A 13,594-nucleotide genomic window follows, 5' to 3' on the forward strand; every position below is an offset into this window, starting at 1 on the left:
GGGGTCTGCTGCAAACCAAGATTGCTTAAAAATGACAACAGTATTACTGATATCATGAGGCCATCTCTGTTCTACTCGGTTGTATCTTGTTGCAAAAGCTTAAGTTGCAGGGTTTGGTCATAGTTTGTCACTTGCTTCTCATTGTCTCCCACTACTGCCTCTGGGGGAGCTGGTTGTTGTCTTTCATAATGGCCCAGGGTGACATTGGGAAGCTGTTTCAGTGATCGTTGCAATCAATATGTCCTGATTTCATTTGGTCTATTTCATCCTGCTTAAGAAGTCTGCACTGCTTCTACCTGCTCATTTGGGAGTCTCACTGAACTCATTTCTTGCAGCAATTTGTACAAACAGATGGAAAACATGGGGAGAACTGAAAGTACCTTCATTTCATTATCAGTTGGCTACAATTTTATGTTTGATTACTTGAAAATAAGTGACAGGAATCTTGTGAAATTTAGCAATCTGATACTCTTACTTCTGTGAAGACAGGCAGGTCAAGATGTGGACAATATAATTTATGTTCTTGCTAATTTTGTGGTTTTATTCACAGGGAATTTGCCCCCATTTAAATTTGAATGCATGCCTCAGGATTGGGCAATAAAAGACTCTCTCCCTCTAATATAAACATGATGAAATAAATATGAATAAACTATGAATTGGACATCCTGTTTGGTTGGATCATCCATTTAGGATCTAAAAAGTATCTGCAGAAGCCTCTCTGGTATTGCTACCAAGAAGCAGCATTGTTATGGTTGGTTCATGTAGGTAAGGAAGGAATATTTCCAGAACTGAAATTACAGAGTTGCACAATGCAAACCATAAGAAGACAAGAAATAATTCATACTGTCATCCAAACAGAAAGCACATGTAGAAGAACAAAAGAGCCCATTTTTGGTTTTTTGCAACTCATGGCCAAACCGTGATGCCTTTAGAGTTGAAGGGGGTGGTGTAGAGGGTGTGTGAAGAACCCCCCCCTTTGTCCAAACTCTGCCAAAGAATTGAGATCAAAAGAGGGGTTGAGCCTTCAGTAGTAAACTCAGCTTTAAATATGTGTGTTCATAGTTTGCAGAAGAACCTGCAAACACTGTAAAATCGCTCATATCTTCAAGTTCTAGGAAAAATACTGTTCATTAGTGCTCAGGGGAAAAAAAAACCCTAAAAGGCCAGCAACATGAATGGAGATCTTTTCCAAGTAAGTCCATTATATTATGAAGTTATTTAAATGTTATAAATAAACACTAATGTGTATTTTTTAAAGAATGCATGATGTTGCAGTGACTAGTTATGCAACTTTCAATTCTATGCCTTCAACAGCAAGGTAAAAAGTTATAGGCTAATATGTCATTATCTTTCTATTCCTACATATGCTTTTATTTTTTATTTCATTTCATTATTTTATTTTATTTTCATTTTCATTTTAATTGTTCTGGAACAGAGGAAAGGGGGATCAATTTGCAGGCAAAACAATTTTTCCACATAGATTTTCCTATGAATAATTTGTATTATGATAAATATATGTTTACTTCAGCAACTGTGGAAAAAGTTAGGTATTTAAGAGAATGTTTCCCACAACAAATAAATAAGTTATATAAATGTATGTTAAGTCTAACCTACATAGTTTCTATACATTGAGATTTAAAATATATGTTCATGTTAAGAAACTGCAGTTAAACACTAACCACACTAACTGCATAATATATCATGCAGCCTTCTTAGAATCTGGGGATGGGTCCTGGTGAATGATATTTTTGATGAATTACGTGATAGATAGAAATATTTATCGTATGCTAACCATGGACACCAAAACATATCTACAATTAGAAACCCCAGATCCTTGAATTTGTGAGGAAAGGAATTTGGAGGAAAGAAAATAATGTCATCCAATATCTTTATGGCAATGTTTCGTTTCTTTCCCCAGTATAAGCAAGTAATTCTCAAATGTATTTGTTTATCACCAATAGCTAAACATATCTAAAATCTGGTGAATGCTTGCCTCAGTGTAATATGAAAGTTAGAACACTAAGTGATTATATCAAGTTGTTTTCAACTCTTAATGAATCCACAAATTTTTCCATGACAATTTATCTCTAACTTGGTCTTTCAGGTCTTCCAAAGGTGCACTGATCACTACTGTAACAGCCCAATCACATTGCTACTGGCCACCTTCTTTTCTTTCTTTCCGTCTTTCCTAGCATTCCAACATTTTCCAAAAACTTAGATCTTTGCATACTGTGTCCAGAATAGAATAATTTCAGCCTGGTAATCTGTGTCTCAAGTAAGAACCCTGGGTTGAATTGTTTGATGATTCATTTGTTTTCTTGGGTGCCCCACAATATTCTCAAGAATATTCTTCAACAGCAAGTTTGAAGGCTTCAGTAGTCTTCCTACTGTCCTTCAAATTCAACTTTTGTTTTCATAATGTATCACAGGGAATACTGTAGCATGCATAATTCTGGTCTTTGGAGTTATAAGCTAGATCAAGATTTATCTAACAGTTGGATGCGTTTGAAAGCAGAGAAACCTGAAGGTGCTTCAGTCTCTTCCTATGTACCTAGACTATGGAAACAAATAGCAGATTTACTTGTCAGTTGCATTGAACTGTCCCTATTTCAGAGGCTTCCTTCAGCTCGGATAGTCTCTGAACTGAAATATTTAATATTAACGGACTTTTAGCTGCTGTTGTTTCTTATTCTTCAAACAGTTTAGTAGTTCCATGGCTTTTGTGGATGGGACGCTATGGCTCTGGCTTCTTTTAAAAAAGCTGTTTTTCCATATTAAGTAAAGTGGAACTAAACAAATACCACAGTGAAATCCACTAATGAATTCCTGATTTTCCAAGAATAAAAATAAAGGATGTACAAAACATCAAATGTGCCCTGCTGGGATAAACGTAGTAACTCTGGACTTCTTCAAAATTTTCCTCATAAGAGGGTATAACCCTCCCTCCTCCCAGTCTTTAGATGTGCTTAATTTCTTCACAATTCCTTAATTGCGAAGATTGCTTGTAGCAATGAAGCAATAAAGAACTTTATTTTTATGTCAAGATATTTTTCTCACCTTAGTCCTAAAATATATCAACCATGCAATTTGCTCTCCAACATGAAGAGTTTAACCAAAATGGTTTGAGCTGATTTTTTTTTCCTTTTTGTAACAAACATTTACTGAAAACAGACATTTCTGTTTACCAAGAGCCACTGAATAGTTCTAGCTGAACCTTTGTCTGACATTTAATAAGTACGCCTCATGAGCTTCATAGGCTTGATCTGGGCCAGTGGATTAATGCCAGAAATGATATGTGCTGGGAAAAGTATAGGATATTTAACAAGAAGTTCTCTTGTCTCAAGACTCAACACATGTAGCTTAAGAAAGTAGTGAGGAAGACTGGCAATACTAATAAAACGGAGGAGGTAGACATTAGATTTCTAATCATCACTGCTGTAAAAAACTTAGTTTGCCAAACCTAAGAACAGAGGGACATCTTACAAATGGAGTAATTCAACTTACCGCTTCACAACAACCTCCTTCCATTCCTGCGCAGTATATAGTCTGTGCAATTCAAATTTTATGAAGCTTGTGGCAGTAGAGGCTGCTCCCCCATCCGTAAGGAAACAAGCCAATGGCAAGAACTATCATTTTAAAGACATTTAACCTTTAAAAAACCTTTTTAAAATCAGTCTGCTTATATGTGAACTAAGGTGGATGCGAGTTATAAAAAAACGTGGAAAAATAGAGTGTAAAACAGCTAGCCAGATTCCATTTTAGAACTTAGAGTAGATGCAGTCAGTTTCCAGACACCGAAGCCTTGTAATTAATTTCATATTTATTATATAGGAATCCAGGTACATTGAAGAGAACACTTCCCAGAAAGATGCAATCTCTCTGATTTTTTCCCTCAAAGAAGAAGTTGGAGCCTTGGCCAAAGTTCTTCGCATAATTGAGGTATGTATTTTGCAAAAGCAGTTGTAGGAAGAGAGATCCCACCAATGCTGCAAAATGACAATCCAGCCATCACAGATGTCATCTTCTTTGTGGACAATCTCAGATGACAATCTCAAAATTGTCACCTCCCAAACACTGGTTGTTACTCTTTTGTTTCTGTGCTCCTACAGTATTCTATGATATTGGCCGTTTGGCAAGGGAAAATAGTGAGGAATTGCAGAAAGCAGCAACTCAAAATGAGCTGCATTTTATATTAACTGTTTACCAAAATCTGTTGTCCAATTTCATCAGCCATTCTTCACCTGCAAAAAATACTTGTATCTTTTTTTCCTAAAGAAATTTTGTCTAATTTCTTTAGGTTGGCATAGTGGTTCAGCGGTTATGACTCTGGGCTTATTGGCTAACAGGGGTGTCAAACTCAATTTCATTGAGGGCCGCATCAACATTGCAGTTGCCCTCAGGGGGCCGGGTAGGTATGGCCTGCGTGGGCGTGGCCTACTGGGTGGGCGTGGCTAGTGTGTGTATGGCCTACTGGGTGGGCATGGCCAACTCTACATTGTTCGCATCAAGGGTGCCTATGGGGGCCTGGGCAGGAGTGGGACAGATCTGAGGGTCTCTGGCAGAAGGAGGGTCTCTGGGCCAGGGCCAAGGCAGTAGGGGCCGTTCCCTCACTGTTTCCAGGATGGCTTTGTGGGCCGCATGAAACCACTTCGCGGGCCGGATCCGGCCCCCGGGCCTTGTGTTTGACATGTCTGGGCTAGAAAGCTGACAGTCTGGGTTCGAGACCTAAGCACAAAGGGACAGGGTGAGCTCCTGTTTTCACCTCAGCTCCTGTCAACTTCTGCATCCTGATGATGTTTTGGTTTAAACGTGTTAACCACATTCCTTTCTATTGCACTTAATAGAACTTTACGTCATTCTGTCGTCATAAAGTCTCATTGAACTGCTCATAGATGAAATGCAAACAAAACATTTCAAGGGTATCTTTCTCTTCACTATAGACTAAGAGCATCATACATTATGCTTAGTTCATATAATCCACCTTGAGAAGATTTGTTTAAAGAAATCTGCCCTCAATTTCAGGCATAATATACAATTAATATAATTGCATTTATCATATTTGGAATCCTCTTAAATCTATCTCTTGATATGGTTATAGGAAACTACTTTAAAGTTATTTCTTAAATAGTTTATTTCCCTGCACATCTTTCCATAACTCTGAAAACTCCTTGGCTGTCCACATTTCCCAGTCTGGAAAAATTAAAAAAAAAAAAGGAAACAATCCCACAACCTTAACATAAGGATTTTTCCTGTGATATCCTCCTTTGGGATTTAAGTCTGAGAAGCCAGAAATGATTTTACAATGAAAGAGGGAACATTAATATACACTTTTTAAATTCTATGTAAGTATCCCCAACTTCTTGAAAATTTCATTAAATGTTTTGGGTTGGGAGAATCAAAAACAGGTGTTTCTAATCAAACTGAAAGAGAACGATGATGGGAGGAACAGAAAAAGAAATTATGACAGGAACACTAGTTGTTTTTAATGTCAGATATATTTCCACACATTCTGAATTATGCAGAAACATTCTATAGAGAGCATTGATGCTCTCTCCCTCCCCCTATGTAAGAGCCAAAAAGATAATAACAGTATGATAATAACTACTTGCTTTCTGGTAGCTACTTTCCCTTCGGAAATCCCAGGATTTGTGGTTTTCTTTCTTTCTTTCTTTCTTTCTTTCTTTCTTTCTTTCTTTCTTTCTTTCTTTCTTTCTTTCTTTTTGATCTAGTGTGGGTTTTTAATGCATTATATGTCTAGGAAAAAGTTATATTGAAAGACAAATTGTGTAATAAACAGAGTTCCATGGATTTTTTTTATTTAGGAAAATAACAATTGAGCTGCAATTGGAGAGGAAATACAGGGTGGTGAGAGACAGGTAGTTTTTTGTTTTTTTCTTTTCTTCCTGAGGCGTCTTTTTCATAACTGAAGGAAAAAAAAGCCCTAATGATTACCCGGATGAGATGTGTAAAACCTTTCCTTCTGTGTTCAATGACATCAGACTGGATTTTCAATCAATGCATCTAACTCAAACTTTGCTCAAAAGATATACAAAATGTTTTGAGTCAGATGCATTGATTGAAAATTCCTCCCCTCCCCCAACGTACAGTATGTGGGATGGAAACAAGACACTTTACATAACAAAATGGCTCTGTTCAAGTCTTGAGATGTCATTTGGATCATGGGCAGGCAAAAGTTTGTAGCCGGAGGCTGCATTAAAATAAAATTTAAAAAAAAGCCAACAGCCTGCTTGTGAGTTACACAGAGGGCACTGAGGTTAGACAATGATGTTACCAGAGGGTTTCTGTCAAAATTTTCACCCTTCTGGTGAAACCCATCCCTTGAGGGTTGATTTAAAATCAAATAGATGTATTAATCCTAGTAGTGTCAGATAACTACATTGCTGGGTATTTTAGCAAATAAATAAAAAGAAAGCAAAATCGTGTTGTACAGTCTGAGTTTCTGTGATCTGGTCTAGAGAGATTCTGAGGGTCCAAGCAAACAAAACCTACATGTAGATCAGGTTCCTTACCGATTACTGATATATATATAAAATTACTTATTGTTAGCAACAAAAACATTACAAACACTCCATAGCAGCGTAAAGACTAATATACTTCGTTGATATGCTAATTGGCTTGTGGAATAGTATCCTGAGAAGCAGTATATGTTCTTGGTTTTTGTTTTTTCTCTCTGGAGGATGTTAATCAGATGGATTCACTTGACATTAACTTGAAAGGAGGTTGAAATGCTGTTCTTCAATCTGATGGAGCTTGGCTGCACTTCTTAGTTGTGTATAAGAGTGGAGAAACAATATTCCTTTAACCTCTTTCTCCTGAAGTGCCTCGGCCTCCGTAGACACATTGCCCTTCTCCTGTGGAGCTCTTGCGAAGCTGTGATGAGTGTGCAGCTCTGTTCTTCATTCATCTCATAGAATCAGCTTGACACATGAAATTCAGAGCTAGAGTACCTCCTAGTTGACAAGCTAGCCTTGTCTAAAGATGTCTAGTGGTGGAGACAGGCATTGTCTGGGCTCAGCGGCAAAGCAGCTTGTTAGTATCTATATGTGAGGTCTTCAAGGAATATTAGGGTTATAGGCTAAACTGGGATTTTTAAAATTAAAAAAAACCCTTCCTGGAAGAAGGAAATGGCAAATTATTTCCCAATTGTTGCCAAGGTAACTAAATGTATGTCTCCAAAAAATCAGCAAGAATCTAATTCAGCTTAAAGGAGACTTCAGCATTTTAAAAAAGAAGACTTGATTATTCCCCTTCCAGAAAATTGTTTCACTTTTAAATATCTCTTAACATCAAGAGCAAATTCAGCAGTGTTCCTCCTTTAACATGTAGATCATTACAGTTAATCCTAACCTTTGGCTCAGCAAATATTTGTCCTCTTCTAGCTGACAGCCTGAATTTTGTAGGATACAAGTCCTTCTCAGTACAGTATTATACTACAATAAAGTACTGTGTTATATTTAATTGTTCTCTATTCCGTAATAGCTTTTCTTGCTTCCTGCCTGTCATATTGAATAACCATTTAATTAATTTGGGCCAAATGAGAGACTGTCAAGAAATTATTATGGGCATTAGGAAAAAAAAAAGATAGTCCTATGTCTCGGTGGTATGATGTGGATCTAAATGTAAAACAGCCCCTGATTTAATACTAGAAAGTTGAAAAATCAAATCTGGGCTAAATGGACCCAAACATGTACTTTTGTGTAACTTTCTTTGCACTAATTATAAAGAGTTCATTTCATCATTTGTTGAATGTTATATATTTCAGCTTTTCTGAATCTGATACCCTTCCAATATTTTGGCCTTTCATTGTTTGTGCTGGCTAGGGATTATGGGAAATTGTAATCCAACATGTTTAAAGGCACCAGTTTGGGCTAACTGGCCAAGGGCATTCCATAGGCTTGAAAGGATGGCCTTCAATTTTTAAAGTAAAGTTTTACAGGTTAAACAGAATTTATTTATCCCTCATGTGACTCAACCCTATTTCATTTTACAGCTGTCAATAAGGAAAGCCCATTTGTTTTAGCTTCCATCCACAGAAGCTCATAGCAAAGTAATAATTTTCCCACATCTGCCAGAGAAGGGACTCGATAGGTGGATAAAACTCAGTAGTTGGATAAAACTTCCGAATCTAAACATCTGGCTGATTGTATGATAAATCATAAGACTAAGGAAGGCCAATACAAGTTAAAGAACTGGTAGCTACATATTTCACACTATTGTGTATATTATAATACATTTACATTAATACTATATTTATATACTATATGGCTCCCAGAGATTCTGGGTAATTTACATAAAAGTCATAGGCAATGCACAGGCTTCTTTGTATAAGTATGCATGTCTGTCTGTCTCTGTATGTGTATTCATAGCCTACTTGCCTCATATTAGTATTGCCAACTGATATCAACAGAAGTAAAAGTAAAGTTTCCCCATTCCAGTTGTTTCTAACTCTGGGAGGTGGTGGTGCTCATCTCCATTTGTTAGCCGAGGGGGCCAGTATTGTCCAAAGATGTTTCCATGGTCATATGGCCAGCATGACTATACACTGAGGGGCATGGAATACTATTAGCTTCCCACCAAAATGGTACCTATTTATCAACTCACATTTGCATCCTTTAAGACTGCTAGGTGGGCAGGAGCTGGGGCAAGAAATGGGAACTTTTCAGCTAACAAGCTCAACATCTTTAACCACTGAGGTATTGCACTCCATGATGTCAACAAAATAAGTGTCAAATTATATACTATGTTTATTAGAAGAAAGCCATTATGTGGCATAGATTTAATTTAATTTAATTTAATTTAATTTAATTTAATTTAATTTAATTTAATTTAATTTAATTTAATTTAATTTAATTTAATTTAATGGAACAGGAATATTTAACTTGGAGAATGTTTTTTGACTTACTAGAAGATTGTGGGTTGGAAATTTCCACTAGTACCTTTTAGTTTTTCTCTCAGGATTTATGGAGAAGTTAGAGAAGGGAATTTTTTACAAGTAGCAGAATTATTTATATACTTGTGTCACACATTCTCGCAATATCATGGGTAGAAATATTTATATTGAAATATTTTTACCTTGTCTTTTTTGTAAAAAGATTGAAATAACATTAAACTTTTTAAATTGTTTAACAAACAATAGCATGCCCACAAAACTGTAGCTTTAGAAATAATTAAGCCAGTGATGGTTAAAAATTATTTGCCTAAATCAGGCCTTTGAAAACCAAGATCTTTCCAAAAAAGAAGGTTTTTTTTAAAGTAACTTTTGAAAATCTGTTACAGAAAGGTGGAAAGAAGGATTTAAGCAGACCCATTAAATTAAGAAGCATTTAGTGAAATGTCCTAGACAATCACTTAAATATCAGCCAGCAGTGTGCTGCAGCTGCCAAAAAAGCCAACACAGTGCTAGGTTGCATTAACACAGGGATAGAATCAAGATCATGTGAAGTGTTAATACCACTTTACAATGGCTTGCTAAGGCCACGCTTGGAATACTGCATTCAGTTTTGGTCACCACGATGTAAAAAAGATGTTGAGACTCTAGAAAGAGTACAGAGAAGAGCAACAAAGATGATTAGGGGACTGAAGGCTAAAACATAAAGAACGGTTGCTGGAATTGGGTATGTGTAGTTTAATAAAGAAGAGGACGAGGGGTGACATGATAGCAGTGTTCCAATATCTCAGGGATTGCCACAAAGAAGAGGGAGTCAAGCTATTCTCCAAAGCACCTGAAGGCAGGACAAGAAGCAATGGATGGAAACTAATCAAAGAGAGAAGCAACGTAGAACTAAGGAGAAATTTCCTGACAGTTAGAACAATTAATTAGTGGAACAACCTGCCTCCAGAAGTTGTGAATGCTCCAACACTAGAGGTTTTTAAGAAGAGACTGGACGGCCATTTGTCTGAAATGGTATACAGTTTCCTGTCTGAGCAGGAGGTTGGACTAGATGACCTCCAAGACCCCTTCCATCATCATCATCATCATCATCATCATTACTATTATTGTCCCTCAGTTAATTTTAAATGCTGTCTTCATCCTGACATTTAAATCCTCAAGTAAAAGTAATTGCTTAGACCATTGGCGGGGAGAAAGAACAGACAAAAGAGTGGAAAGAAAAAGTGAAGAAAAAAGGATAGCACCTCCCACTTTGGACCCAGCCAAAACCCATCACTTCCTAGATCAGGGGTAGGCAACCTTGGCTCTTTTATGACTTGTGGACTTCAACTCCCAGAATTCCTGAGCCAGCATGGCTAAGCATGGAAACCTCTCCCTTTCCCCTCAGCATGGCTGGCTCAGGAATTCTGGGAGTTGAAGTCCACAAGTCATAAAAGAGCCAAGGTTGCCTACCCCTGTACTAGATTATTTGCATCCTCAACAGAAAATGTGAGTTCTTATTCTTGATATGGGATAAATGTTTTTAATTTAAGGCTTTGTCCAACATAGTTGCTTTTCCTCTGATATGTTTCCAAAAATGCAAAATGAGTCATTGATTCTGAAGGGGGTCTCTGTGGGACATCTTTTTTTGCACCTCTGTTACAAAAACATGCAGCAAGTTAGGGGTCATTTAAGAAAGATGGCTGCCCTTTCTTCCTTTCCAGGTTCATTACATAAGTATCAAAGCTGTAACTATCTGTCAGCATTTTGGATGAACTGAGCAATGTTTACTTTAGCTGAAATACTCATGTTTGCAGCATAATTTAGCAACAGAGGAAGTGATGATCATGTGCTGAGCTTTGTCATAGGGGAGTGATGTTTGTACATGAATTCAGAGCAACTCCAAGATCAAATGTGTTTGTTTGAAGCAGTTAAAAATTAACCATCTGTTCCTCTGCTGTGAGAAATGAAAAAATATATGTACGTTCAAACATAATGCAGAATTTTCCACAAGAGGCAAAAAAGGAATGGTTAGGATGTTTATTTTAAAAAAATAAAATTTTAAAAAGAAAGGTATTACATATCTGCTGAATTTACATACTCTAATATCAGAACAAATTTTTATAGTTCAGTTTAGTTAATATATCTGCATTTGAAAAAAACAAATCTGATCCTTTTTTATACATGGGCATAAACATTATGAAATCAGCACAGACAATTTGATAAAATAATTTAACATTTATGCTTTTCCAGAACTTCATATTTATTGAATTCACAGGGGTAGGGGCTGAGAAACATAGTGGAAGAAAATATTATACCAACAAACAAAAGTAAATATATTTGTTTATCTTGCTGATCATCCACACTTTACCAGTAAGGATTGATATTGCAAATAAATTGGATACATCCCAAAGTCACTACTTGATTCCCTGATAAGAGAATAAAAATTTACAAAAATATATGAACGTGAGAAATGCTGAGAGCTTGATACCAGCTGCACAAACTCTTTTCATGGCCTTTAAGGGGACCTAAATGTACAACATAAACTGATAAAACATATAAACAATGTAATAGAAATTATTGGAAGTGATCATAAAATTCTATGTCCTTCCACACCATGACAAATGAATGGTTTTTTGGGATTGTGCTTGAAGCTCCTTCATTTTTTTTCCTTTATGGGGAGAGTGAATAAGTGGGAAAATCTAGCGTGGAATCTAGGCTTAAAATTTCAAATCAACTATCTTGCAGGGTCCTTGGTGCTCTGTGAGCTTGGTTGTTTTCTTGCAGACATTTCATTGAGTAACATCATCAATGGTAGTAGGGAGTGTGGTTTGCTCTCATTTTATATACTAGTGTCAGTGTTGATGGGAGTGGTCTTGGTGATTCCTTGATTGGTCTGTTGTTTACTGTTAGCTAGTTTGTCTGATTGTTTTGAAAGTCTGAGTATTACTGTTAGATTCTTTGTCTACTCAAACAAGCTAACAATAAACAGACCAATCAAGGAACCACTAAGATCACTCCCATCAACACTGGTAGGTTAAGCCACTAATATATAAAATGAGAGCAAACCGTACTCCATACTATCACTGATGTTGTTACGTAGTTTGGTAATGAAACATTTTCAAGATAACAACCAAGCTCAGAGAGTGCTAAGGACCCCGCAGTTCAGTCCTGAGCTATAAATATTCTCTTCTATCGAGACAACTATCGTTTAGTTGCTGGTCAAAATGAGAGATACTCATATGGCAATCCTAACTTTGTTGTCACATAAAAGCATAAAAAAATAAAGATAGGAAAATAGGAAAATAAAGATAGGAAGATAGGAAGCTGACTGCTTTGTCCACCCCCCTGAAGCTTTGCACCGGCACGCCACAGGGCTGTGTGCTTAGCCCCTACCTGTACTCTTTATACACTTATGATTGTGTATCATCTGACCCATCCACTGCGATAATCAAGTTTGCAGATGATACAACTGTGGTGGGTCTTATTACAGGTGGGGATGAGACAGCATATAGGGCGGAGGTACAAAAACTATCCATATGGTGCAGTAACAACAACATGCACCTAAACATTGGCAAGACGAAAGAGATGGTGTTAGACTTCCGGAGAAAAAAGGAGGAACCTGCCCCACTTCACATCGGAGAGAACTGTGTAGAGAGAGTTTCCTCCTTTAAATTTCTGGGAGTCTACCTCTGTGAAGATCTGACCTGGAAAGTTAACACAACCCAGGTGGCTAGAAAGGCCCAACAGAGGCTTCACTTTCTTAGGGTCTTGCGGAAGAACAGGGTAGAACAACAGCTAATGACCCTCTTTTACCGGTCTACTATAGAGAGCGTCCTCTCGTATGGTATTGTGGTTTGGTATGCTGGTCTGACAGCCGCGGATAGGAAAGTATTACAGAGGGTAGTGAGCACAGCACAAGACATTGTGGGCTGTTCCCTGACACCACTGGATGACATCGCCAGGGCTCGTTGCCTTGGAAGAGTGAGGAAGATTCTCAGGGATGACTCACACCCTGGACGGTATCTCTTTACTCTCCTACAATCCGGTAGGAGATATAGGAGTATAGCCAGCTGTACGAACAGGCTGAATAACAGCTTTTATCCGTGGGCTGTTAGGCTTTTAAATGGGACATAATCTTATGCAGAATTGACTTGGGAGGCCGGTGTGTGGTGTTGTTGGTTCACATGATGTGGTAGGATGGAGGGTTTGTTGTCACTGTGTGTTGGGGGAGAGAGCACGGGGGGGGGGGGAGGCTCAGCTAATCTCAATGTACACATGTTGTACTTTGACAATAAAGGTTTATTATTAAATTATTAAATAGATCCTTGATCCACAGTGCTCTGTAATGCAGATAGTTGACTGGTTGATGCTTTCAGGAGTTTTTTCCCCCCATCTGGCTGCTTTAAAAAAATGAAAGGATCTGGCTATCTTTATATTTCCCACAATTCCTTTGAATTTCATAAATTTGATAAACCTTTCCCATCTGATCCACCACACAACTAAAGAAACCACAGATGCAGCTGGTAGGAATTGTGTTGTGTTGTTCCTGCAGCCTGTCTTCGGATTATATGACTAGGTAAGTATATATTTCAAGATGCAGGCTTGTTCCCTAGTATGTCTTTCATAATAATCAAGCATGTATCTGTTATGCTGTATAGAATTAGAGGGATTAATCGCTTGTCATCTTCCAGGACTCCTTGA

General features: G+C 37.5%; 1 protein-coding gene across 1 annotated transcript in view; it reads left to right on the forward strand.

Moving 5' to 3' along the window:
• The first annotated feature begins 1,016 nt into the window (after positions 1-1,016).
• The window catches only part of PAH (phenylalanine hydroxylase), a 41,747-nt gene continuing 29,169 nt past the window's right edge, over positions 1,017-13,594 (forward strand). The window contains exons 1-2 of the mRNA XM_083366668.1: positions 1,017-1,192; positions 3,832-3,939. Of these exons, the coding sequence (XP_083222794.1) occupies positions 1,172-1,192; positions 3,832-3,939 (129 nt within the window). The 5' untranslated portion in view covers positions 1,017-1,171. The remainder of the gene's footprint in view (positions 1,193-3,831; positions 3,940-13,594) is intronic.

The sequence above is a fragment of the Vipera ursinii genome (genome assembly GCF_947247035.1).
Source record: "Vipera ursinii genome assembly, chromosome: 6".
NCBI classification, from domain to species: Eukaryota; Metazoa; Chordata; class Lepidosauria; order Squamata; family Viperidae; genus Vipera; species Vipera ursinii.